Here is a 25,368-nt window from a genome sequence, read left to right as displayed (position 1 = left end):
TCAGCAAAAATCAATAAAAAACGATAACATCAAAATGATCTTTCCCTGCCATCAAAAACGTATGCAGAAATGCTACAACACCCATTAAAAAACGAATTTATCTCTGCTACCCGTGTAAAGATAGGAAACCTTGAATCGATGGAAGCATACAATCTCGCATATTACGAAGAAGCGAAAAATGCGCAGATCCTACCACTGAAATGGATCTTCACATACAAATTTGATGAAAATGGACAATTTCTAAAGGCTAAGACAAAAATCTGTGTACACAATAATCTGAAAGAAGACTCTATATCTACTAATTATGCAGCAACCACGTCCGTGAAAGCATTCAGAGCAGTTATGACACTTGTGACAGCATTCGACCTCGATACGGACCAACGCGATGCTGTTAACGCATTCCTGAATGCACTGCTTGACGAAACTATATACACAAGATGTCCGGACGGATTCAAAATCAAAAAAAGAATTTAAAAGCTTAGAAAAACACTATACAGATTGAAAAAATCGGAACATCTTTGACAGAAAGATCTGGCGATAACACTACTTGAATTTGGCCTTGTCCCCGTCCCGGAGAAAAAATGCCTCTATTCCAACACCTACATGATCGTCTTTATATACATCGACAATATTATCATTATCAACCTACCTACGAAGACCGCACGCGAAGCAACTGACCGATTCAAGCGCGCCCTCGCGAAAAAATATGAATTACACAACATGAAAGAAATAAAGTGATTTCTAAAAGTCAGAATCATTCAAAATAGATCCCAGCGAAAGGTCTGACTCTGTCAAGACACTTACCTCGAAAATCTCGCTGCGAAATTCCATCTTAACAATCTGAAGACCTGGCCAGCGACTTCTTATTCAAGCGCCTATAACCTGTCCTTATACACGGAGCAGGCGCCGCCCCAAAAGATCAAGAAATACAAAATGAAAATAAGATCGATCCAATATCTCACTGTGACCACCCGCGCTGACGTTGCCTATATGATAAACCGTCTATCTGAAGCACTGAAGAACCCGTCTCCGGACCATATTCTTGCTGCGAATTGGGTTATTGTCTATCTCTACGCTACGCGTTTTCTAGCAATCGAATACTCAGGAAACCAAGAGACCAAAAAAGTGGCAATAATCGCTTCAGATGCAGCATTTGCAGATCGATACGATCGATCAAGCTCTGCAGGATTCATCTAGAAACTATACGGAGGCCCCATTGAATGAAAATCAGGCAAACAACGTGCAATTACTACCTTTACCACTGAAGCCGAATACCTTGTGCTTTCTAAAACAGCAAAAGCAACATACTGATAAAGAAGAGTTTTCAACACCATGAAATTTGATCCTGACCACGATTTAATCGTACACTGCAATAATTAACAAACTATTCGCTTAACCATTTCAGCAGACGTTGAGCAGAGATCTAAACTATGTCATGTCGATATTCATCGATTCTGGCTCCGTCAGGAGATTCAGCAGGAACGCCTACGCGTTGCATGGGTCCCTACCAACGAGATGATTGCAGATGGCCTCACGAAGGCACTCCCCGCTCAGAGACACCGCGAATTCGTCAGGATGCTCAACCTAGTCAATATCAAGGACCTCATCATCGATATAGAAGAATGTTGACCTTCACAAGGCGATGAAGGGGTGTGTTGAAGTGCGGAGTTGACTAAGCAGTTGCGATAAGGCGATCATCGCCTTGCTCGGCAGCGAAATTGCGGTATTGCGCATTCTGCAATATTGCAATATGAAGCTATAGAATAGCGGTCAAAATAAGCGATTCTAGCATTATAAATAGACCTCTTAGATAGCCGGAAAGGAGGTCTTCAACATCTTCAATCTACTCGTTGGATATAGCCAATTCAATTGCTTCATTCAATCGTTTTTTAGTGGTCCAATCTATCCGGATCCTTAGTCATTCTGCTTGCCAAGCCTTCGCCCTTCCACAGTGTCAGTCCGGAGTCCACGTGACCATGACGTTGGCGGTTCTCACATGCCGAGGAACTTTTGGCGGATGCTGCGATGCCCTTAAATGCCGACCTCCCCACCCTCTCTTCTTCAGGCCGATCGCCCTTTTCTCGCTCGCTACCGTTCTCTCCGCCCTAATTTGTATTCTTCCAGCTCATGATTCTCACCACGTCGGGTGTTCTCCTGTCGGCGAAGTAATCTTCGACTCCTGCTGCTCCGACCGACCTACCGAGGTCCCGTGCGCGCAAAGACATCATGGATGCACTATTGGTAGGTTATGTCGGCTGTCTCGAGTACCTCGACTCACGGTCTGGTTCTGACTGCGGTGTAGACTCGTCTAGATGCTCTCGTCACAAACCCTGATTTTGCGCCGCTTTTGTCGTTAGCAAAGGGTGTTCGAAATGGCGCGGTTTACGGCGCAAAAGTGCGGTTTCCGCATGCTCTGGTGTACGTCTTGCCTTGTCTTGTCTCAATTTAGATTCCAAGCGCTGTGTCGTACTCCTGGAAGAGAATAAGCTAATATACGACTTCTTTTTGCTTAGGATGATCTTTCTCTTTCGGTCCGGAACGTAAGAAGGTCCTTATAGCCGATAAAGTTCGACCTCGGTATACTGATGTAAATCTGCAGCTTCCGCGAAAAAGCCAAGCTTGTCCTGAAAGCCACGCGCCAACACGCTCGCAACCTGGCAACTTTTGCATTTATTTACAAAAGCGCGATGATTGTGCTGCGCAATGTTAATCCGTCCGCGATCGGAAAGGAGGGCCGATATGATAGTTTCTTTGCCGGAGCGTTGGGAGGGTACGCTGTTTTTGGTCGGCGCAAGACAAGTGTTACCCAACAGGTAGGGAAATATTGCTGGACAGAATTGATGCTTCTTGGAGACCACTCGCTAATTGCATGGACTTGTAGATTGTCATCTATGTCTTTGCTCGTGTGCTACTCGCCATGGCAAAGCTCTCTGTGGAGCCAGGCATGCACCCTCTCTCCTCCCTCATTACCCCTGAATCGCGATCCGAAATCCAGAAGAACGCATGGCCTGTCTTTGCCAGTCTCAGCTGGGCTTTCGTCATGTATATTTTCCGCTGGTACCCCGAGACCCTGATGTCGAGTCTGCGGAGCAGTATGGTGTACATGTAAGTGCTGGTACCAGCTTCCTTTGCTATCCTCAGCTAATTCGGTCATAGTTACGCCGATTCGGACCATTGGGACTCGTTCCGCAATCTCCTGATACACAACAAGTAGATTCCTTCCGGTTCGGTGTTTTGCACCATCTTATTGTCTTTTCAACGGTCGGGGGGGTGTTCATATTTTGCTTTTTCTAGGACAATGGCGTATAGAGTCGGGTGCATACATATCTATTCTTTCTGCTTTCTTCTACCTTCACTTCTTGTGTATCACGATTAATTGATCCAGTTGATACCTGATTGCACGATATCATTATGGCGTTTCTGGCCAATCCGAACCATGGAATACCTTAGGAGCGACCAACCCTCGAATAGGAGGCACTTCCGGGAGCAGTTTGAGTTGCCGCCGGAAACCTCTTAAGCCAGAGCCTTGTCTTCTTCATTCACAAATACTCATCGTCCGGAATCCCACACACTCGCCATGAAGGTGGATTACTACCAGAATCATGAGCGTCATGAACGCCATCGGGAATATTGCCGCGCCCGCTGGAAGAATGCCAACCGTCGCATTCGCCAACGAGGGTTTGAACCACCTTATCCCCCTGGTGGACGGCCATTACCAGAGATGCCATCATTGGCCATGTGGAACACCCTAGCTTTCTTCAATTTGCTTGTTCTTCGCTACGGAGACCGGCTCTCCTTTCCAGTCTCCTGCATCCTTCGATATGCTGTCTCGTTTTGGAATATGGCGGTAGGACTATGTGTCGTTTTCCATATTGTGAATTATATCAAGAGAAAAACGTACAAACGAGACCACGCAAACAAAGTGATCCCGCCTCTGGAGGAATCTGTGGTGGCGCGTCCCAAAACGCTCAGCGATGACTCGGACAAAGATACTATGAACGAGACCGAAATAGAGCTCGATGCGATTCACGAGGAACTGGCAGACCAGGCCGAGAAAATGGCGGTAGGCTCGACAAGCAGACAATTGAAACCGAAATACAGTCTATGAGGGAGGTGGTCATTGATCCCACAGGGGACGTTACTCTTGTCGTCTCACCTCCGGAAAAGGCACCTGCCTATGCCCCAGGCACTGCCACGACGGCTACCACCCAACCCCAACGCTTCCGCGTGTCGTCCCACAACCTGATCGCAGGATCCAAGTTCTTCGAAACATTGCTGACGATCCCCGGCTCGGAGGGCGAGGGGCTCCGCGTGGATGGCACAACGGTCCTCCGCATCCCCGATACCGCCCCGAGCATGTTTACGATCCTGCTGGTCCTCTTGTACTCCCCGCCACGTGAGGTGGCTCAGCCGATGGACCTCGAGTCAATCACCCTTCTCGCTGTCCAGGCATACTACTTCCAATGCGAGAAGGTCTTACAGCATCCTTCCGCGCAACGGTCCCTTCACCGCCTGTTGGAACTACTCTACAAAAACGCGATGGATCCGCGCGGGCTCTTCGTGGCCTGGATGTATCGGAACGCGGAGAAGTTTAAGGAATTTACCTACTCCCACCTGCGCCATGGTCAAGGGGACCTTGAAACTCGCCAGCTCCCGTTTCCAAAAAATATAGTGTGTAAGTAAGGACTTGCGTACAGTTCCTACCTACCTGGTCCCCCAGCATGTCCTTTCCCTTTCCCTGGAAAACCCATCTACCTCATTCTAACGGTTTTCATCTTCATAGTCACGATAAATCATTACAGAAGAGGCGCTATCTTGCGTATCATGCGAGCCTTGTGCAGCCGTGTGCATAAGCTACAAGATAACACCCTTTGCTGTTACATGTGCGACTCGTTCCAGCTGGGCGTGCTGGTCCGGGAGCTGGATACTCTGCGCCTCTGTCCGGCGTGCATACGGGGCGAAGATCTCCCTTATCAGACACATTCAATTGACCAGCTTCTCAAGTTTCTCGATCGGCTCAAGAATCAACCGTGTATTCGTCGTGACGCTAATGGAGCCTTATCTAACCCGTCTGGGGTCTGTGCGGCTCATTGGAACCAGTCTGAGATCGAGGAGCTCCTTTCGCAGGAAAGGTCTAATCTGAAAGGACTGGAACTGGAGTGGTTTGAGGGTAGTTATGCATGGTGATGGTGATGGTGATAGTGATAGTGATGGCTTTCTGTTTTCCTGGGAGTAAAGCTGCTCACGTGTGTATTTCTGCTCTATCTCTCTTTTCCTTCTCTAGCTAGTGACACTAAATTGTTCGGGCTTCTTATAGTTTGCTCTTCGGTTCCGTTAATCTTTCCACCTCTACGAATTTGTAATAGAAGTCTAAGCTCTGGGGGTTCAGCAGCGTTCCTGACGCCTTGATCTTCCTCCCAGACACAATTTGCTTCACCGGTAACTCGACCTTTTTCAGGTTCACCGTCGTCTGTATCATCGCGTCAGTTCGATCACCAAGCCCATGGCCCCACTCCATGTAGAACTAGAGGTCTCGAGAAAAACGTACCGGAATCTCAGGCGTCTCAAACACAAACTTCGGCACATGTCTTGCGCTCAACGCCTTCCGAATCGCTTCTTTGACCCGTCCCACCAACTCCCCCGTGCACTGGAAACCCGGTCTCATGAGCAAAAACAGCATCACGGACTCGTCGCTGTCTTGGGGTCGGCGTTGTCCGACGCAGATCGAATCCGCGACTTCGGTTGAGAACTGCGTGTCGATCACGTTGTAGATCTCGCTGGATCCGAACCGGATTCCGGATGGGTTTAGGACGCCGTCGGAGCGGCCGAGGAAGAAGATCTGCTTCGTGATGGGGTGGATGCTGATGAAGTCGCCGTGGGTCCAGACGTCTGTGTTTGGTGTTTGGTTGGTTAGTATGATGGATGATGAGGCGGATGGGGTGGTGTGGGTGAGGTGAGAGTGAGAGATGGGTGAGGCAGGGAGGAGTGACATACTGTCAAATCGCGCAAAGTATGAATCGAAATATTTCTGGGCCCCATCGTCACCGAGGAACTTCACCGGCATGGTAGGAAATGCCGCGGTGGCTACGATCTCCCCCGGTGTCCCGTCCGGGACTTCAGTGCCTTTGACACCCGAGGCACCCTCCTCGGCTTGATCGAAGACTGCGATGGGAATGCCTAAGCTGGGACCTTGACAGCCGCCGACATACAGTGGTGTCAGTGGGTTCTCGAGCCCGAAACATGCGGCCAGGTCCGTGCCGCCGGAGATATTGGCCAGCTGCGCGTGCGTGGGGAATCCGTCGTCGTAGAACCATTCGAACAGGGACTCGGATAGCACCATGCCGGTGCTGGTCACGATTGACAAGTGGCTTAGGTCGGCGATTTCCCGCGGTCTGATTTTATTCTTGCGTAGCTCGTGGAGGTATCGTGGGGAAGTGCCGAAATGGGTCACTTTGTGCTCGCCCAGGAGCTGGATGAGGAACTTGACGTCGGGGAGGAACGGGCTGCCATCATATAGGATTGACTTGCCGCCGTATGTCAAGCCCGCGATGGCAGAGAGGTACATGATCCAGCCGGTGGTGGTGTATTGGAGGACGGTGGAATTAGGCCCGTGGTTCCGGTTCAGTCGCGCTTCTTTGCTCGCGTTGAGAAGATATCCGCCGACGCCGTGCACAATGGGTTTGGGTTTTCCTGTTGTCCCGGACGAGTAGACGACCAGGAAGGGCTCGCGGAATCCGATGCGCACAAACTCCAGTTTATCGGAGGCTGCCCTGGCCAGGAATTGAGACAGGGGCTGGGTCTTGAGCAATCCGCTCACGTCTGCTGGCTGCTCTGTGAAGCGAGGGATAGAGATGACGCCTTCGAACTCCTGGACGTCTCGAAGACCGTCGACGATATCCTTGATCTTGGAGCGGAGGTCGATCCGTTTCCCGTTATAGACGGCGGCATCGTCCACGAAGACCCTTTTCGGCTTCAACTGGAGCAAGCGGTCGAGGATCCCTTTGATGCCCGTATCCGTCGATGCAGATGAGAAGAGCGCACCGAGTGCCGTGGTCGCCAGGAAAACGACGAGCGTGTCGATGCTGTTGCTGGCTACCACGGCTACTCGATCACCCTTAGCGACCCCGGCTGCCTTCAGCGCCTGAATCAGTTTTCCTGTTTTCGCCCGAAGTTCACCCCAGGTGAAATTGACGGATGGCTCCGACCCTCCCTCGCGAATCTGCGTTAGGGCAATCTTCCCGTCTTCCTTGTTGAGCGTAGTGATCGTCGAGTGGCCGTTGGCTGATTTCTCCCCGGTGAACAACATGTTTTCGGCGAAATTGGTACGGATGCCATTGAACCAGTCGGGAATACTGTCAATTCGGGCTGACTCGTCTACGACGCAGGTATATGTGCCCTCGTGGATTATGTTGAAGTAGTTCCAGGCAAAGTCCCAGAAGGCCGCTCGATTGCGGACGGACCACCTGTAGAGATCATCATAGGTCTGGGGAAATTTAGTACACTTCTACTTGATCGTTGAAGAGACGCACTGAGAAACCTAGGCCCTTCTGCTCTTCCAGGGATTTCTTGAATGCCCACATCTGCGTGGACTGCGGATTCGGATGCTCCCATAGTTTCCGGGGGAGTGTTGATGGGGAAGTCATGATTTGGAATTGCGTTGATTTGCTTCAAGCTATAGATTTAGGGTGTGTAATAGTCTAGAATCTGGAGATAAGAAGGTAGAGGATCTAGATACAAGAAGAGAGGAACCTCGGCTATCCCCGCCATCCGCAGTGCGGGGAAAAGCGAGCACTCCACGATGGCTCTTCTTTCTCTTCGATCTCCGCGCCTTGACGCATCTGTATCATCATCACTTCTTGATCTGAACTGGACCTTTTTCCTTCGACGGGCCTATTCCCCAAACACGGGCATTCATCATCTGACCGCTGTACGAGGTCTCACTTCGGGTTTTCATGTTGAAGGGAAGGAGGTAAGGCTCATTCATGTCTGCAGTAAACGGTATCGGAAACCCTCTATCCTTCTCGCAGCAGGCACAGGCCGGTGTGCAGTGACCCGGAGCGCCTCTGTGAAAAATGCGTGGCATCTTGCAGCAACCGCAATTTCTCAAACAACATCCGCGTTTCATTTTACACTCCCACACCAAGAAGGGTGTATCCCACGGTATCGTAATGCTCGCAGTAGCCCGCAACGCCCGTACAAACGGGCCATCCCATTGACGCAGGTCAGTGTCCCAGCACCATCGCATTGAACTATGATGCTCCATATTCAGCGCTTCCAATTTCCTCCGGATTTCTTCCAACTCGGCGGGGTCCTTTTCGGCGTCAGTGGATTCGCCGCGTGTTATTTGCCACTGTCGTTTCTCAAGGGCCATCCGCCGCTGGGCCACCAAACGCAGTCGATAGGTGCTCTGAAGATATTCATGAAACGCTTGCCACTTGTCCTCGGACATTCCGAGTATCTTATGCTGATGCTTCCGTAGCTTCTGCGCGTCTGCCCATCGTCCTGAAGCCTCTAGTCTGTCTTCTCTCTCTTTGAGCAGAGGCAGTATGGGGCGTGCGAGTGCCCATTTGACTTGCGTCAGCATCGTCGAGGTTGTACGAGGCAGGAAACCTTTGCACTGGTGTGTGTGTTTAGTTCAGGTTTACGGATGCACTGTTGCTTGAATGTAAGTAATAATCCTGGAGGGGTGGGAAAATCTTTTATGAATCGTCATCATTTAACCTTCAATCCCTCCGCATTCCGTCAGTATGACCATTGCTACGAGTCACCTTATGGGCCAACATCCTTTCATCTCTAGCTCACTTTGAACTCACTTCGAGATCAGTATAACTCTGATGACCCTTTGTCACTTGACTTGATTTTGGGAATTTGTAGGTATTGCGTAATGCCTGGAGTTTGCCCTTGCAAGTTGTGTATGTACACACATACACACACATAAAAGGAAAGAATTTTCGGTCGAATCACAACTCTCTGGAATCCGTAAAGATACAGTTGCAAAACCACAACAATGACCATTGAATATTGTTGAACTACATTTCTTCTATAGATCGAGGCAATCCGTAGACCAATCAGAAGAGCCAAAATGGGCTGCGGCCTTAGGCTCCGAGGCCGCAGATCGATGCAAACGGAACAAACATGAGGAGTCACAGACAGGATCGGAGACAGCAGATTTATTCGTCTGGGTCGATTGAGATTTAATTCTAGGCCGATCCCGAGTGACTTGGCTCATTCCCCTTATTTCTCCTTTCTGCTGGACTGAGAAAGTGACTGTCCGGCAAAATGGCACCTTCAGGACATCACGTCAACGTCAGTCGCTGCGAGACACACGATTCAGGGCCTCAGGCGCCCCAAACGGCAATCTCTGATCCGTTCGGAGAGAATATGCGCGGAGGGGAAGATATGAGCTTCAGTGAGCCCGAAAGAGGAGACAGCGCGCATGGGAATCACTCTATAATGGGTTCAGAAAAAAATCGCAGTCGTTGGAAAATTTTCCTCACGATGATCGCCCTTTCGGTACGTTTATTGCATAGCATTCCAATAAAAGCCCGAAAGAGGAAGTAGATGAAAGTCTGTCCGAACGAAAAGGGGGAAAGGAGCAAGAAAATTCAAAAATAAAAATGAAAATGAAAATAACTGACTTGATTCTAGCTCAGTCTGTTCATCTCTGCTCTGGATCAAACGATCGTGGCCACCGCAACGCCCACAATCTCTGCCGAGCTGCACTCGGGCACGGGCTACGTATGGATCGGAGGTGCATATCTCATTGCCAATGCTGCCAGCACGAACATCTGGGCCAATCTGTCCGACATTTGGGGTCGCAAGCCGATTCTCCTGTCGGCGGTGGCCTTGTTCTTCGGCGCCTCGATTATCTGCGCCAAGGCAGTTGATATGCCAATGTTGATCGCGGGTCGCAGTGTCCAGGGCATAGCAGGTGGTGGATTGCTTCAATTGATTACGATCACCATCTCCGATCTCTTCAGTGTCAGGTATGATCAATCAACCGATGTAGAACTCGCCCCGGAACCGACTGACTAACTATGTGCCTAGACTCCGCAGCTTGTTCCTCGGACTCATCGAGTTTATTTGGGCGATCGCCGGTGCTCTAGGGCCACTTGTCGGTGGTTCCTTCACCGAGTCCATCTCCTGGAGATGGATATTCTGGATTAATTTGCCTATCTGCGGCACCGCCTTCGTTCTCCTGTTTCTGTTCTTGGATATTCACAACCCGAGGACTGGGGTTCTAGATGGTCTCAAGGCCGTTGATTGGTTTGGCAGCTTCTCCATCCTAGGCTTGACGGTCATGGTGCTCCTCGGCCTGGACTTTGGCGGGGACATCTTCCCCTGGGATTCGCCCAAGGTCATCTGTCTGATTGTCTTCGGATGCTTGATGACGCTGGTTTTCATCTACTGCGAGAAGCGCCTGGCAAAGTATCCGCTTATGCCACTGGGTATATTCGGGAAGCGATCGAACGTTGCCTGTTTTCTCGTGGCCTTTACACATGGCTTTGTGAGTGTCAAACAACCCGATTTAGATGTACATCCGCCTCTAACAACTACGCGTGCAGGCATTCCTCGGGGCTGAATACTACCTTCCGCTGTACTTCCAGTCCGCCCAAGAGGCTAGCCCCTTCCGCTCGGGTCTATTGATCTTGCCCTTCGTTCTAACCGAGGCTACCCTGAGTCTGGCAGCCGGTCTCATCATCCACAGTACTGGCCGATATCTCGAAGTCGTCTGGGCCGGCACAACACTGGTCCTTCTCGGAACCGGCCTGTTCATCGACTACGACGCCACCTCATCCCTTGGCAAGATCGTGGGCTACCAGATCGCAACCGGCATGGGATGCGGACTTCTCTTCTTCCCGCCCCTCCTGGCCCTCCAGAGTAACGTGCGTCAAGACGAAACCGCCTCAGCGACCGCGACCTTCGGCTTCATCCGGAACATGGCCATGGCGATGTCCGTGGTGATCGGGGGCGTGGTCTTCCAGAACAGCATGGACCAACGCAAGTCTGCGCTTCTGGCCTCGGGGCTCTCGCCGACAATGATGGAGGAGCTGACGGGATCCGAGGCTGCAGCCAACGTGATGCTCATTCGCTCGCTGGATGACCCGCAGCAGCGCCGGGCGGTCAAAGATGCATATGCATGGAGTATGCGCAACATCTGGATTCTCTATGCGTGCTTGGCGGCCGTGGGGTTCCTGGCCAGCGCGTTCATCACCAAGCAGCATCTTAGCCAGGAACACGTCGAGACGAAGACGGGACTCAGGGAGAAACAGGCGCCGGCTGAGCGTCAACCGGAAACTCCGTTGACCGAACTCTGAATGGGGACGAGGCTGAACATTTTAGACTTACAGACCATCTAGACATATACATATCGAGACATATGTACGGCATACATAATTGAATTCTCGGGCATAATATGAAGAAGACGAGGTCTTGCTGTTACTCGATGGAAACGGTCGAGGTTAGTCATTATCGGCCTCTTCCGGATCGGACTGCACCGATCATGTGACGGAGCTCTTAGGAGCTTTCGAGGTGGAGAATCGCATCTTCTTATCTTACTTGCTCAATATCTTAGCTCTCTACGGAGTAGTCTTAGTTCATTTCACAATTCTATTCGGCGTTGGCACTTAATCTTGGCACTCTGACTCCGGCTCCACGGCGACTCCCGACGGACCTACTTTCCTTTAGCAATGTTCTCCTGTTCTTTAAAACCCAACTAGTACTCACCTCACAAGGCCGGTCCTTGTCTTCTCTTTCTACAATCTCCTCTCAGTTTCAAATCACCTCCTACCCTTACAGTCCAACTACCACCAAAACAATGGCCCCAACTCTCCCCTCCAACCCAACCCTCCATCTCACCCCCGAACCACTCACCCCAGAGTCCTTCGCCCCATTCGGCACCGCCATCGTCTCGCCTCTCCCCCGCCATCTCTCCGCAGCACCAGCAGACCTCTCCTCTCTCCCACCTCACCACCCCTCCCCAGAACTCGCCAACCAGTCCTCCGCCCTCAAATACAGCCCCGTGTCCCCGCTCCTGGACCAATATGCCGGCGCATGTCCCAGCGGCCGCGCCGCCTCCGCTCGCATGAGCATGTTCTGCTGTTTTCCGCGACAGCTGCGCACGATTGAATCTGCTCGACATGGGACGAAGACGCAATCGCAGTCGCAATCGCCAAAAACACCCGTTTTCGACGTGCGCATCCTCGAACGCCACCCCTTCACGACGCAGACATTCATCCCGATCGATTTATCCAGCCAGCCCAGCACCAGATCTAGTGCTGAAGGACCCCTATGGCGGGCGAACGAGGGAAAAGAAGAAGAAGAACCGTATTACCTCGTCATCGTAGCGCCCACGCTCAAGGGCCAGACCGTCACGGCGACGACGGATTCGGGCTCCACGACCATTCGCGACCCGCCGGATCTGCAGAATCTGAGGGCGTTTGTGGCGCGTGGCGGACAGGCCGTTACCTATGGGGCTGGGACGTGGCATGCGCCGATGGTGGTGGTGGGGAAGCGGAGGGTGGATTTTGTTGTGGCGCAGTTTGTGAACGGTGTTGGGGATGAGGATTGTCAGGAAGCGGCGTTTGGGGAGGGCGTGGTAGTGGAGTTGGGGAGGGATGCGGTGTTGGGGTCGTTGAGGGGTGGGGTGGTTAAGGCGAAGCTTTAGGGGAGGCCGTGCGGTGATGGGAAGTGGAAAAAGAAGCAAGGGTATCTATCAACGAGGATGTTGAGGGATTGAAATGGGAAACGGAATTGAATTGAGTGGTATCTTGAACAGTGGAAACAGATGCTATTGTACATACAGGAATACATACATACGTGGATACGAATGATCCAACAACACGCATGTCTGCTTTCATGACGCAGGCTCCCCATTGACATTCACCTCTTTCTGGATGCTCTGCCGAACAGCATGGGCCATGTCGATAGTCTCCGAAGGCAGCCCGGCCAGCTGGGCTACCTTCAAGGCGTGAGACTCACGGTTAACTCCCTTGCGGAGTCGGTGGACGAAGGAGAACGAACCCGAAGCCGTTTCCTTAACATCTGTGCAGTATCGCCCGAGCGCTCCAAAGTCCTGTGTCATATCTGCAAGGGCGTGAAAATGGGTCGCGAACAGCGTCCGGCATTGGTTGCGATAATGCAGGTGATGCAGGCACGCGAAGCTGACCGCCGTTCCGTCCTCCGGCGTCGTCCCTCGCCCAACCTCGTCCATGATCACGAAAGAGCGAGGGGTGGCCTGCTTCAAGATAGTCGCGGTCTCTAGCATCTCCACCATGAAAGTCGACTGGTCCCGGAAGAGGTCGTCGGCGGCCCCGATCCGACTGAAGATTTGGTCGACCATTCCAATCTCCGCATACTCGGCGGGCACGAAGGATCCAATCTGCGCAAGAATCGTGATCAACGCGTTCTGGCGGAGAAATGTGCTTTTACCGGCCATGTTAGGCCCGGTGACGAGCCAGATGCGTTCAGACCCTCCTAAAAAGCAGTCGTTGCTGACGAAGCGTCGCCCCTGCTCTTCAAGCCCAAGTTTGACCGTCGGGTGTCGTCCGCCCACAATCTTGTGGCTGGTTCCCTGCGTGAGAATAGGACGGGTGAGATGCTGCTCTTCTGCCAGCGTCGCAAAGGAGCACCCAACGTCAAGCTCGTCCATTACCGCCGCGTTGCGTCGAATTTTCACAAGGTTCAAAATCACCTCCCGGCGTAGATTTTCGAAAATTGCCTGCTCCTCTTGTCGGATCTGGAGCTTGACCTGATCGATTCGTCCGCCGAGCTCCGTCCAGGCAGGGAGGTAAAAAGATCGTGTGGACTTGGTTGACGAAACATTTCGCGTGACCCCCAATTCCTCTAATGCCTGCTGTGAAACCTTAGGTCCCTTGACATGGCAAATGTGTCCTAGGCCAGGTGTCCATTTGAGAGACAACGCGGACGACCCGACCGCGTCACGGAGTGTCTGAGTCAGAGTAACTTTCTCATCCTGCAAGCTCGCCAATGATTGATGAAGCTTGTGGAGTGCCGGGCTTGCATCGCGCCTCATGATCCAGGACTCAACATCCGAAAGCTCGTCGGTCGCGGCGTTCGATCGATCGCTATTCTTTGCTCTAACTTTCTTCGGCAGCGCCTCCAGATCCGACGGCACGCCCTCATTCGTAGCCACCTCTTGTGCCAGGGTGGCCGCCTCTGCAGCCGTGTCATCGTCGATTCGCTGCTTCTGCTGCAGACCCTCTTCGTCAATGGCTGCCAGAATCCTGTCTGCCAGCGCTGATGGCCCGTCGAGATGCAATCGATTAATCATCGCCACTAGGCTGGAGGCATAAGGGCTAGTGTGTCCCTGGTGAGTAGAAACGGACATAACCCTTCTAATCTCTTTCGATGCCTCTATAGCCCGAGACAAACATATCAGATCATCGGGATCCCCTCGGCCCAGGGTAAACTTCTGAACTAAGCGTTGAGAATCATAGCTCCGTTTCAGTAGCTGTATTACGCTATCACGTAGTTCATAATCGGTGATAAAGAGTGAAACGAGATCCAACCGCTCGTTAATTACCTCTAAAGAAGTAGACGGAGATGTAAGACGATCTCTCAAAAGGCGTGCTCCACTCTTAGTCGACGTGCGGCGAACTGCATGCAACAGACTGCCTTTCCCAAACCCATCACGGGCTGATTCGAGAATCTCTAAGCCTCGTAGACTGTTACGGTCAATGTTCATTGATTCATCCAAGTGCCGACGGCGCGGGGGCTGAAGTTTCATGTTTGAACCTTGAAGTTGTTCTCTGATATACTCCAAGAGGCTAGAACCGGCAGCCACTTCCTCTCGGGTGAATGAGTCCATTGCCTTTGCATTGATGGGCGCTTCTAACATGGAACCCCACTGAGACATTGGCAAGATATCCCCACGAAACTGGAAAAGGGTCATCAGGCGCTGGTCGTGCCCGATGAGCGATTGCAACTCCTGCCCGATCAGATCCTGGAGACCTTGATCAACCACTATCTCACGCGCGCCGATCCTCGCAATAGCCGAGGGGAGCATTTGCGCCGTGGTAAGCTGGGTAAAGAAGTCGCCCGTTGAGAGATCTAGCCAGGATAGGCCTACATGCTGCGATGCAGACGACAGAATATGTTGATATGAGGATCCGTCCTGTTGTTGTTCCAGTTGTGCTTGCAACGCCGGAATATCAATGTATATAGCCAGCAAGAAGTTGTTCTCTGAAGGATCCATGAACTTCTCATCGATCAATGTCCCAGGAGTGATGATTCTGGTCACTTTCCGATCAAACAAAAGGCCGGTCGAGCGTGTCCTGTCATCCGTGCTAGGGGCGAACTCCTCGCTAATCGCTACGTACTTGTTGAGATCCTGCACCAGTGTCTTTAAGAAGCGATCTAATTGAAAAAACGGAAATCCGGCCATGGGCACGGGGCCTGCACTGGTCTTCTTCGAAGCAACCTTCAGGTTTAGTAAAGGGCCCAGCTCTTCGGCTTGCTCAAAGTAAAGCTGGAATCTGGTCAGGCATTTACTTCATGTCACCTCTTTGAAACCCCTAGGCCGTATCGGCATTGTCATCCGTACCTCGTAGAAGCCTCCTACTCTGGTCAAAATCACACAGTTCTTAAATTTCTGCATGTTGTTCTTGTGCCCTTGCACGACTGTTGGATATCTTGGTGCATCGTCAACGGTATCGGTATATGGCTCCAATTTAAGCGCTCCCTGTGGTAGGTCCTTCAGCTTCACGGTTGATTTCGTTTTTGCACCTCTCCTGAATGTCAAGTGTGATGTCGGTATAGGCGTCGCGACGCGCAGCGATGGGCGGGCTGCACCCTGACTGATCGTGGGACACGCATGGCAGCGATTTAAACGGGAGACATTGATCTTGGCAGTCGAGCAAAAGCGTCGCGAGGTCAGACGAGCGATGGAAGGGCCATTGAGGCGCATGGTCCCCAAACGAGAGTTGTCGCGGAGAGTTTGGAGAGGGTCTGGATTGTTCGTGTTCCTGGCAGGACCAAAGCCGCGGGAGTAATGTATACCTCAGGCTGCCACTCGCCAAACCTTCCCGCTTCGCCACCGAAATCTGCGGACAGAACTTCCCGACGCTCGACGCAACTCTTCACAACCACGCAACAATCTCAGGCAGCTTGCGATCCTACACCACCAAGTGAGCTTGCCTGCTGCAGGAGGATGCTTCAGGTTTGTGAAGCCTATCAGAAGATTTTTACTCATTCCAGAATTCATTTCTTGTCGCAGGAGTCTCGACGCGCCGGTTGATCCCAGAGCTCCCCCGAGCCTTCCCCGGCCGACTCGAACAAGTCGTGACACGATTCTCTCTTTCTTTTTTCTTCATTTGTGGAACTGTTAATTGCATTACATCTTAATCAAAATGGCGGACCAAAATATTTCACAGTACAAATACTCGGCGATGTCCAACCTGGTTCTCCAGGCGGACCGTCGTTTTATTTCTCGCGTCAACGATGAACCGACCGGAGACCCGGAATCCCTCGCAAGTCGCATCAGCATCCGGGAGATGGGTAGCAACGTCGCACGCGACAATGCGCCGAAGTCGAAAAAGAAAGCTGTGGAGCCAACAGATATCGAGCGGGGCGCCATCCGAGAGGGAGAAGATGTGCTCGCCCGAGAGCAGAAGAAACGCCAACGAGGCCAGCCGGCTCAACTACGGGGTCAGGGCATTCTGTCCGCTGCTGATGCTTTGGTTGAAGGCCTGAAGTATCGCCCTCGCACACCTGCCACTCGCGCTACCTACGATCTCATCCTCACAACGACCGCCGGCCATCTTGGCGATGTTCCGCACGAAGTCGTTCGAAGTGCCGCCGATGCCGTCCTGGAACTTCTTAAAGATGAAGAAATGAAGGAGTTTGATAAGAAGAAGGAGGTAGATGATCTGCTTGGAAGCTCGATGGACCCCAAGGAATTTAATGAGCTCATGAACCTGAGCAAGAAGATCACCGACTACGATGCACAGGACGACGACGAAGACATGGACGGCGGCGTCGAGGGCGAAGGCGGTGAAGAGCTTGATGAGCGACAAGGTGTCGCCGTTGTCTTCGACGAAGAGGATGAAGACGACGAGCGCATGGGTACCGTTGATGAAGTCCGTGATGAAGACTCGGATGAAGAAGAGGCGGACCAGCAAGACGTACCTGGTGTTGATGAAACAACGACCGAGAAGGCGGATCTTGAGAACCTAGATGGTACTGAGGAAATGATCATTGATGGTGGTTTGTCTCGCGGTGAGGATCGCCGCGACAAGGGTCTTCACGTCCCCGCCCGGGAGATTGATGCCTACTGGCTCCAGCGCCAGATCGGAAACGCTTACTCGGATGCCCATATTCAACAAGAGAAGGCCACCGGGGCCCTTGAGATTCTTGGTGGCAAGGGAGAAGACGGCGCAGAGAAGCCGCTGCGAGACGTCGAAAACGACCTCATGGACTTGTTCGATTACGACCACCCCGATCTTGTCGCCAAACTAGTAACCAACCGCGATAAGATTGTTTGGGCAACTCGCTGGCGTCGGGTAGCCGAAGATGCGGATGCGCGCAATCTCGTCGAAGTCGAAATGGTGGAGGCTGGACATCGTGCTATTTTGGATGAAATCCGTGGGAAGACAGCCCGTGAAGAAGAGACAGGACGGCCTGAGAAGAAGATCAAGCTTGATCTGATGGACGTCGATGTACCCAGCGCGCCTGCTCCCGAGCAAAAGCCGGCAGATGGTGGTGTTGTTGGTGGTCTCCAACCCAAGAGACTGATCAACCTGGAGAACCTTGTGTTCCACCAGGGCAACCATCTTATGACGAACCCCAACGTCAAACTACCCCAGGGCTCCACCAAGCGTACGTTCAAGGGTTACGAAGAAATTCACGTACCGCCCCCGAAGGCCAAGAGAGATCCTGGCGAGAAAAACATCCCGACCACGGAGCTGCCCGAATGGGCTCGCGTCGGTTTCGGGAGCTCCAAGGAACTCAATCGCATTCAAACCAAATGTTATCCCACAGCCTTCCACGACGATGGAAACATGCTTGTTTGCGCACCCACGGGGTCCGGAAAGACCAACGTCGCCATGCTCACGATTCTACGAGAGATCGGGAAGAATCGAAACCCGGAAACTGGAGAGATCATGCTTGACGACTTCAAGATTGTCTATATCTCTCCTCTGAAAGCTCTGGTCCAAGAGCAAGTCGGCAACCTTGGCAAGCGTCTTGAGCCTTACGGCATTAGGGTTGCTGAGCTTACGGGAGATCGCCAGCTTACGAAGCAGCAAATCGCCGAGACCCAGATCATTGTCACGACCCCCGAAAAGTTCGATGTCATCACGAGAAAGGCGTCTGAAACCAGCTACACGAAACTTGTGCGCCTGGTTATTATCGACGAAATCCATCTGCTTCACGATGACCGTGGTCCCGTGATTGAGAGCATCGTGAGCAGGTCCATTCGCAAGGGCGAGCAGACTGGCGATCCAGCACGTATCGTCGGTCTTAGTGCCACTCTTCCCAACTACCGGGATGTCGGAAGCTTCTTGCGTGTGGACCCTGTTAAGGGCTTGTTCCACTTCGATGGGTCCTACAGGCCGTGCCCGCTGAAGCAGGAATTCATCGGTGTTACTGACAAGAAGGCCATCAAGCAACTGAAAACCATGAACGACATCTGCTACAACAAAGTTCTCGAGCAGGTCGGCCAGCGCCGAAACCAAATGTTGATTTTCGTTCACTCCCGGAAGGAAACGGCCAAGACCGCCAAGTACATCAGAGACAAGGCTCTTGAGATGGAGACGATAGGTCAAATTCTGCGGAGCGATGCTGCTAGCAGGGCCATTCTGTCGGAAGAAGCTGAATCAGTTGATGACGCATCGCTCAAGGACCTGATGCCATATGGTTTTGGTATCCACCATGCTGGTCTGAGTCTTGCTGATCGTGATTCGGTTCAGGCCCTCTTCGCCGATGGCAGCATTCAGGTCTTGGTTTGCACGTCCACTCTTGCGTGGGGTGTCAACCTTCCTGCCCACACCGTCATCATCAAGGGTACGCAGATCTACTCGCCAGAGAAGGGTAGCTGGGTCGAGCTCAGTCCCCAGGATGTGCTGCAGATGCTGGGTCGAGCTGGTCGTCCTCAATATGACACGTTTGGTGAAGGTATTATCATCACATCCCAGACCGAGATTCAGTACTACCTTTCCCTCATGAACCAGCAACTGCCCATTGAGAGTCAGCTCATGAGCAAACTCGCCGACAACATGAATGCGGAGATTGTTCTTGGAAACATCCGAACGCGGGATGAGGCCGTTGATTGGTTAGGTTACACTTACCTCTTTGTGCGGATGCTTCGCTCTCCTGGATTGTACAGTGTTGGAGCGGATTACGAGAACGACGATGCATTGGAACAGAAGCGTGTTGATCTCGTTCACTCTGCGGCGACCATCTTGGAACGGGCTGGTCTTGTTAAGTATGAGAAGAAGGCTGGTCGTTTGCAATCCACCGAGCTGGGTCGGATTGCCTCGCATTATTACATCGGCCACAACTCCATGTTGACATACTCGCAACACATCCAGCCATCGATCACCACCATTGAGCTTTTCCGCCTCTTCGCTCTTAGTGACGAGTTCAAGTACATCCCCGTTCGCCAGGATGAGAAACTCGAGCTGGCGAAACTTCTAGGCCGTGTCCCTGTTCCTGTCAAAGAAGGCATCGATGAGCCCCATTCCAAGATCAATGTCCTTTTGCAGGCATACATTTCAAGACTCAAACTCGACGGTCTCGCTTTGATGGCAGACATGGTCTACGTCACCCAGTCTGCCGGACGTATCCTGCGGGCATTGTTCGAAATCACCCTGAAGAAAGGCTGGTCTTCCGTGGCGAAGACTGCTCTTGATCTTTGCAAGATGGCAGAGAAGCGGATGTGGCCGACCATGACGCCGCTGCGCCAGTTCCCTACTTGTCCCCGGGATATCATGCAGAAGGCTGAGCGGATCGACGTGCCCTGGTCCAGCTACTTCGATCTTGACCCTCCGCGCATGGGTGAGCTATTGGGTATGCCCAAGGCCGGTCGAGTTGTCTGTGACCTCGTTGCCAAGTTCCCCCGCTTGGAGGTGCAAGCTCAGGTTCAACCCATCACTCGCTCCATGCTCCGTGTTGAGCTAACCATCACGCCTAACTTCGTGTGGGACGAGGGCGTGCACGGTACTGCTCAGGACTTCTGGATCTTGGTTGAAGACTGCGACGGCGAGGACATTCTTTTCCATGATCAGTTTGTCCTGCGAAAAGCCTACGCTGAGGCGGAGATGAACGAACACCTTGTGGAGTTCACCGTCCCTATTACCGAGCCCATGCCTCCCAACTACTTCATTTCGCTTGTGTCGGACCGTTGGATGCATTCGGAAACGAAGATCGCCGTGTCTTTCCAAAAGCTTATTCTCCCCGAGCGTTTCCCGCCGCATACGCCTCTGTTGGATATGCAGCGGGCTCCCGTCAAGGCGCTCAAGCGCGAGGATTACCAGCAACTGTATCCCAATTGGCAGTACTTCAACAAGGTCCAGACGCAGACCTTCAAGTCCTTGTTCGACACGGATGACAATGTCTTCGTCGGTGCCCCTACTGGCAGCGGCAAGACGGTTTGTGCCGAGCTTGCTTTGCTTCGACACTGGTCTACGGAGGATGCCGGCCGGGCTGTTTACATCAGCCCGTTCCAAGAACTTGTTGATCAGCGACTTGCTGACTGGGAGAAGCGATTGGCTAATGTTGCCGGTGGCAAGAATATTGTGAAACTCACCGGTGAAACAACGGCTGATCTGAAGCTCTTGGAGCAGGCGGACCTGGTCCTCGCTACACCTACTCAGTGGGACGTTCTCTCCAGGCAGTGGCAAAGACGTAAGAACGTCCAGACCGTTCAACTGTTTATTGCAGACGAGCTTCACATGCTGGGAGGCTACGGCGGCTACGTGTACGAGGTAGTGGTCTCCCGTATGCACTCCATTGCCCTGCAGCTCGAGAACGGTCTGCGCCTTGTTGGATTGAGTGTGCCCTTGGCCAATGCTCGTGACATTGGCGAGTGGATTGGCGCCAACAAGCACACCATTTACAATTTTAGCCCTCACGCTCGCCCGGTCCCTCTTGAGCTCCACCTTCAATCCTTTACCATCCCTCACTTCCCCTCCCTCATGCTCGCGATGGCGCGACCCGCATATCTCTCCATCTTGCAGCTGTCTCCGGACAAGCCCGCGCTGGTCTTCGTGCCGAACCGGAAGCAGACACGTTCGACGGCAATGGATATGCTGGCTGCTTGTGCCATCGATGACGATGAAGATCGGTTCCTGAACGCCGATGTCAACGAACTGGCCCCTCTTTTGAACCGTGTTCAAGAGCGAACCCTCGCCGAGTCGCTGTCTCACGGTATCGGATATTACCACGAGGCGTTGAGTCCCACTGACAAGCGTATTGTCTCCCACCTTTTCACGATCGGTGCCATCCAGGTGCTTCTTGCCTCGCGCGATGTTTGCTGGGAGCTCAATCTCACTGCACACCTGGTTATTGTCATGGGAACACAGTTCTTCGAAGGTCGGGAGCATCGGTACATTGACTATCCTATCAGCGAGATTCTGCAAATGTTCGGCAAGGCTTCCCGGCCCGGAGAGGATAAGATCGGGCGTGGTGTCTTGATGGTTCCGGCCGTGAAGCGTGATTACTACAAAAAGTTCCTCAACGAAGCTCTGCCCGTCGAGAGTCACCTGCAGGCCTACCTCCACGACGCTTTCGTGACCGAGGCTAGTACTCGGACCATCACATCAACGCAGGATGCCGTTGACTGGATGACGCATACCTACTTCTACCGCCGTTTGTTTGCTAATCCTAGTTTCTACGGACTCAGCGATGTCAGCCACGAGGGCCTCAGTACTTTCCTATCCGAACTCGTGGAGAACACGCTGAAGGAGCTTACCGAAGCCAAGATCATCGATCTGGACGAAGAGGATGACAGCGTTTCTCCCTTGAACGCGGCGATGATCGGCGCGTACTACAACATCTCGTTCATTACCATGCAGACCTTCCTCCTCTCGCTGTCTGCCCGCACGAAGCTCAAGGGTATTCTCGAGATTGTCACCTCTGCCACGGAATTCGAGTCCATCCAAATGCGCCGTCATGAGGAGCACATTCTGCGCCGTGTTTACGACCGCGTGCCCGTGAAGATGTCCGAGGCAGCGTACGACTCTCCTCACTTCAAGGCTTTCGTGCTGCTGCAGGCGCACTTCTCGCGCATGCAGCTGCCCATTGACCTTGCCAAGGACCAGGAAGTCATTGTTAGCAAGATCCTCAACCTGCTCAGCGCATGTGTGGACGTTCTCTCGTCGGAGGGACACCTGAATGCCATGAACGCCATGGAGATGTCACAGATGGTGGTCCAGGCCATGTGGGATCGCGATAGCCCCTTGAAGCAGATCCCCCACTTTGGTCCGGAGGTTATCAAGGTTGCCAACGAATACAAGTATGTCCCTCATTCCTCTCTCTCAGCCACGTTTCGCAGCGATACTAACCCGGCCCCTTCGCGCAGCATCAATGACATTTTCGAGTTCATGGAGTCCATGGACCCCTCCGAGAACAAGGACTATCCCACTCTCATCAAGCGTCTCGGGCTGGACAACAAGCAGCTGGCCCAGGCCGCCGCCTTCACCAACGAGAAATACCCCAACATCGACCTGGACTTCCAGGTGGAGGACCCCGAGAACGTCACCTCTGGCGAACCGGCCTACCTCAAGGTCAAGATCGAACGAGAAATCGAAGAGGACGAGGAGCCGGACACGACGGTGCACGCGCCCTTCTACCCCAACAAGAAGATGGAGAACTGGTGGCTGGTGGTGGGAGACGAGAAGACCAAGAACCTGCTCGCTATCAAGCGTGTCACTATTGGTCACAAACTCGAGCTGCGTCTGGAGTACATCGTGCCTACGCCGGGTGAACATGAACTGACGCTGTACTTGATGAGCGACAGCTACGTGGGTGTGGATCAAGCGCCTACATTCACTGTGACGGCTGCAGAGGGTATGGAGGAGGATGAGAGCGAAGAGGAGGAAGAGTAAATGATGTGTATTGTTACCTATTTTTTTGATCTCATTTATACTCCCAAAATTATTTATGTTGACTCGTTTGGTTCATGGAGTGGGTCTGTTGGTTTGTTGTAATTATATGAAATCATGTTAGACAAAGATGAGTTCAAGTTTACTGTATTCTTCCGTTCTATTCACTTGCAACGGTGCGGTAGTCGTCAGAATGCGAATGTAGGAACGCTCAGTACAATAACCGCTCCTTGAGACGCATGGGGACAACTACCCGCTGGGATCAAGGTCCGAACAGGGCCCCGGAACCTGCAACAGGGAGCGGGCCTGATCCCCGATCTTGTCGAGCCAGAGGGACCCCCCGTGTACCCGTTCCGGGGAAGGATGTTGGGGATAGTACGGAGTAGAGCGGCGGCGCGATCCAAGCACGTGTCGTTCACCACCAGGCGCCGTGCATATGGATATGAACCCTTGCCATACAAACTTGGAGCGAGCTCACCCACCTCTCGACCTTCACGGTGGCCAGTTGAGACGAACCAGCCCCTTATTATTCATTCCTAACCACGGAAGGCGCTGGAAGGGTATTTTGGTGAACGGTAAAAGAAAGTACAGTGATGGATACCTGGGCCGTTATCCTATGCTATATATTAGAAATGCGTGGTAGTTAGGTCTTCGCAATAATCCAGAAAGGATTAAACTGGTAAGGGTTCGATTCTATGTGTACAGCGCCTGTCGACAATCGATACCTTTTCGACGGCGGGTTTTATATGGATTCCACTCGGAACTTAGCTTAGGACCCTACCGGGATTAAAAACAATTTTCGCTGTAGCCGGCAGAAAGCGAAATTGATTAAAGCCATCATTGACCTCGTGACTAAAGTACAGTTTCATAGAAGAACGATAACACAACTCAACTCAGTTCAAAGCTAAAATACAGAAGAGAAAAAACATCTTGAGTTGGTCTCAGGCGGGTATTAAACAAGCGGGTATCAATCATCTTCGATTAAGCGCACTTAGTATCTCTAACGCTGGGCACCCACAGGACAAGAGCCATCCAGATCAGAGTCCACTCTGGGGTCCACCTTGTTAGCGACATCGCTGTCATAGGGCCCGGCAGTGTGCGAGGCACTGCCGTTGCCAGGGGTATTGTAGCTGCTGCCCGCTGCCGAAGAAGAGTGGATCTGAGGAGCAGCAGCATGAGCGCCGCCGCTGGTGTCACCGCCAGGGAGACAGGCATGGGGATCAAAGGTCTTGGTGGTGGTCGGGCCATTGCTTCCCGACGCATGGATGATGCCGGCACCGCCGATGCTTCCCTTGTGTACCTCATCGTAGAACCGGCTGGTGTCTTCCTTCGCCTTGGCGCTTGATAAGTCGCTGTCCACGCGCGGGTCTGCTTTGTTGGCCACATTGCTGGAGTGAGGTCCGGCGGTGGATGAGGCGGGACCGGTGCTGTAGTCTTGGGTGGCCGGTGCGTCGTAGGCGTTGGTGTTGGTGTTGACGGTGCTGGTTCGCGGGGAGATGCCGTCGGAGTCGCCGGTCCAGGCCCTGTTGTAGGTGGGCTTGTCGTTGGGACTGCCTGCGCCGTGAAGGTAAGGGCCGGAGGAGGAGGTGGTGGTGGTGGTATGGTTGGCACCGCGTCCGTCGAGGTCGCTGTCTACACGCGGGTCGGCTTTGTTGGCGACGTTACTGGAGTGAGGGCCTTGAGTTTGGGTGGTAGTGGGGGTTTCGGCGTGGCCTTTGTTACCCTTGTGCGAGGTATCATGGTGATGATGATGGGTCACAGCCTCCTTGACCTTGTGTAGAATGCCAGACATGTTAAGTAGTGGTTATAGATATACAGTAGTGCGAACTTGGGTGGGTAGACTTAGTGCAGTAGCAAAGTGGAGTGTGGAGTGTGGAGGTGGGGAGGAAGGGACGGATCTGCCATGAATATATACCTAGACCGTAGAGCCCCTCCTCCTCGGAAATGCGGCGTGACGCCATCGTAGGGCGTGGATGCCCAGTGAGTGCAGCGTCAATAGCACGGAGTCCTCCATCCGAAGGGATGAAAAGGTGGCACAAACTACAAAGAAAGCAGTCGATGACGTTGGCAGATCGGAGTGGAGGCTTGAGCACGTGGGGAATCCCTCCGACGTCATCGCTCCATCCCGTCTTCTCTACTCCGGTGTACTTTCTCTCCCTTCTCTCCGCTCGCCAAGTCTTCGAGGCATATTCTCTCAAAGTTACTATTGATCTGTTGAATCCCGTCTATTGGAAATGCCTGTCGGGCTCACTTCTTACATCATTATCAAAGCCAAGACGAATCATATGAAGTATGGTTGGACCAG

The 25,368-nt window shown here is 52.6% G+C and overlaps 9 protein-coding genes across 9 annotated transcripts; 5 read left to right on the top strand and 4 right to left on the bottom strand.

The window, feature by feature from the left end:
• Window positions 1–2,226: 2,226 nt before the first annotated feature.
• On the top strand, window positions 2,227–3,214 carry LDX57_011336 (Tim17/Tim22/Tim23/Pmp24 family protein; the record flags this gene model as incomplete). The annotated part of the gene is made up of 6 exons (XM_046093082.1): window positions 2,227–2,241; window positions 2,303–2,418; window positions 2,514–2,540; window positions 2,600–2,813; window positions 2,882–3,105; window positions 3,157–3,214. The coding sequence occupies 6 exons, from the start codon at window positions 2,227–2,229 to the stop codon at window positions 3,212–3,214; spliced, it is 654 nt and encodes a 217-aa protein (XP_045949060.1).
• Window positions 3,215–4,104: 890 nt separating this feature from the next.
• On the top strand, window positions 4,105–5,187 carry LDX57_011335 (uncharacterized protein; the record flags this gene model as incomplete). Its single annotated transcript, XM_046093081.1, has 2 exons — window positions 4,105–4,675; window positions 4,784–5,187. 2 exons carry the CDS (start codon window positions 4,105–4,107, stop codon window positions 5,185–5,187), a joined length of 975 nt encoding a protein of 324 aa, XP_045949059.1.
• Window positions 5,188–5,311: 124 nt separating this feature from the next.
• On the bottom strand, window positions 5,312–7,643 carry LDX57_011334 (acetoacetyl-CoA synthase; the record flags this gene model as incomplete). Its single annotated transcript, XM_046093080.1, has 4 exons — window positions 5,312–5,470; window positions 5,549–5,889; window positions 5,995–7,483; window positions 7,530–7,643. 4 exons carry the CDS (start codon window positions 7,641–7,643, stop codon window positions 5,312–5,314), a joined length of 2,103 nt encoding a protein of 700 aa, XP_045949058.1.
• A 206-nt stretch (window positions 7,644–7,849) lies between these two features.
• Window positions 7,850–8,584, bottom strand: LDX57_011333 (uncharacterized protein; the record flags this gene model as incomplete). Its single annotated transcript, XM_046093079.1, has 1 exon — window positions 7,850–8,584. One exon carries the CDS (start codon window positions 8,582–8,584, stop codon window positions 7,850–7,852), a length of 735 nt encoding a protein of 244 aa, XP_045949057.1.
• Window positions 8,585–9,279: 695 nt separating this feature from the next.
• On the top strand, window positions 9,280–11,318 carry LDX57_011332 (MDR family MFS transporter; the record flags this gene model as incomplete). Its single annotated transcript, XM_046093078.1, has 4 exons — window positions 9,280–9,513; window positions 9,649–9,986; window positions 10,048–10,507; window positions 10,566–11,318. 4 exons carry the CDS (start codon window positions 9,280–9,282, stop codon window positions 11,316–11,318), a joined length of 1,785 nt encoding a protein of 594 aa, XP_045949056.1.
• A 500-nt stretch (window positions 11,319–11,818) lies between these two features.
• LDX57_011331 (ureidoglycolate hydrolase) lies at window positions 11,819–12,667 on the top strand (the record flags this gene model as incomplete). Its single annotated transcript, XM_046093077.1, has 1 exon — window positions 11,819–12,667. One exon carries the CDS (start codon window positions 11,819–11,821, stop codon window positions 12,665–12,667), a length of 849 nt encoding a protein of 282 aa, XP_045949055.1.
• msh1 (mismatch repair ATPase MSH1) lies at window positions 12,628–15,815 on the bottom strand. The gene has a single exon (XM_046093076.1). It carries the CDS (start codon window positions 15,404–15,406, stop codon window positions 12,857–12,859), a length of 2,550 nt encoding a protein of 849 aa, XP_045949054.1. The 5' UTR covers window positions 15,407–15,815; the 3' UTR covers window positions 12,628–12,856.
• A 291-nt stretch (window positions 15,816–16,106) lies between these two features.
• On the top strand, window positions 16,107–23,066 carry brr2 (ATP-dependent RNA helicase BRR2; the record flags this gene model as incomplete). The annotated part of the gene is made up of 2 exons (XM_046093075.1): window positions 16,107–22,474; window positions 22,541–23,066. The coding sequence occupies exons 1-2, from the start codon at window positions 16,371–16,373 to the stop codon at window positions 23,064–23,066; spliced, it is 6,630 nt and encodes a 2,209-aa protein (XP_045949053.1). The 5' UTR covers window positions 16,107–16,370.
• Window positions 23,067–24,063: 997 nt separating this feature from the next.
• On the bottom strand, window positions 24,064–24,855 carry LDX57_011328 (uncharacterized protein; the record flags this gene model as incomplete). Its single annotated transcript, XM_046093074.1, has 1 exon — window positions 24,064–24,855. One exon carries the CDS (start codon window positions 24,853–24,855, stop codon window positions 24,064–24,066), a length of 792 nt encoding a protein of 263 aa, XP_045949052.1.
• Window positions 24,856–25,368: the final 513 nt, after the last annotated feature.

Source organism: Aspergillus melleus (assembly GCF_016097325.1).
Source record: "Aspergillus melleus strain CBS 546.65 chromosome Unknown contig7, whole genome shotgun sequence".
Classification (NCBI taxonomy): domain Eukaryota; kingdom Fungi; phylum Ascomycota; class Eurotiomycetes; order Eurotiales; family Aspergillaceae; genus Aspergillus; species Aspergillus melleus.
This window is presented reverse-complemented; position numbering and strand designations above follow the sequence as displayed.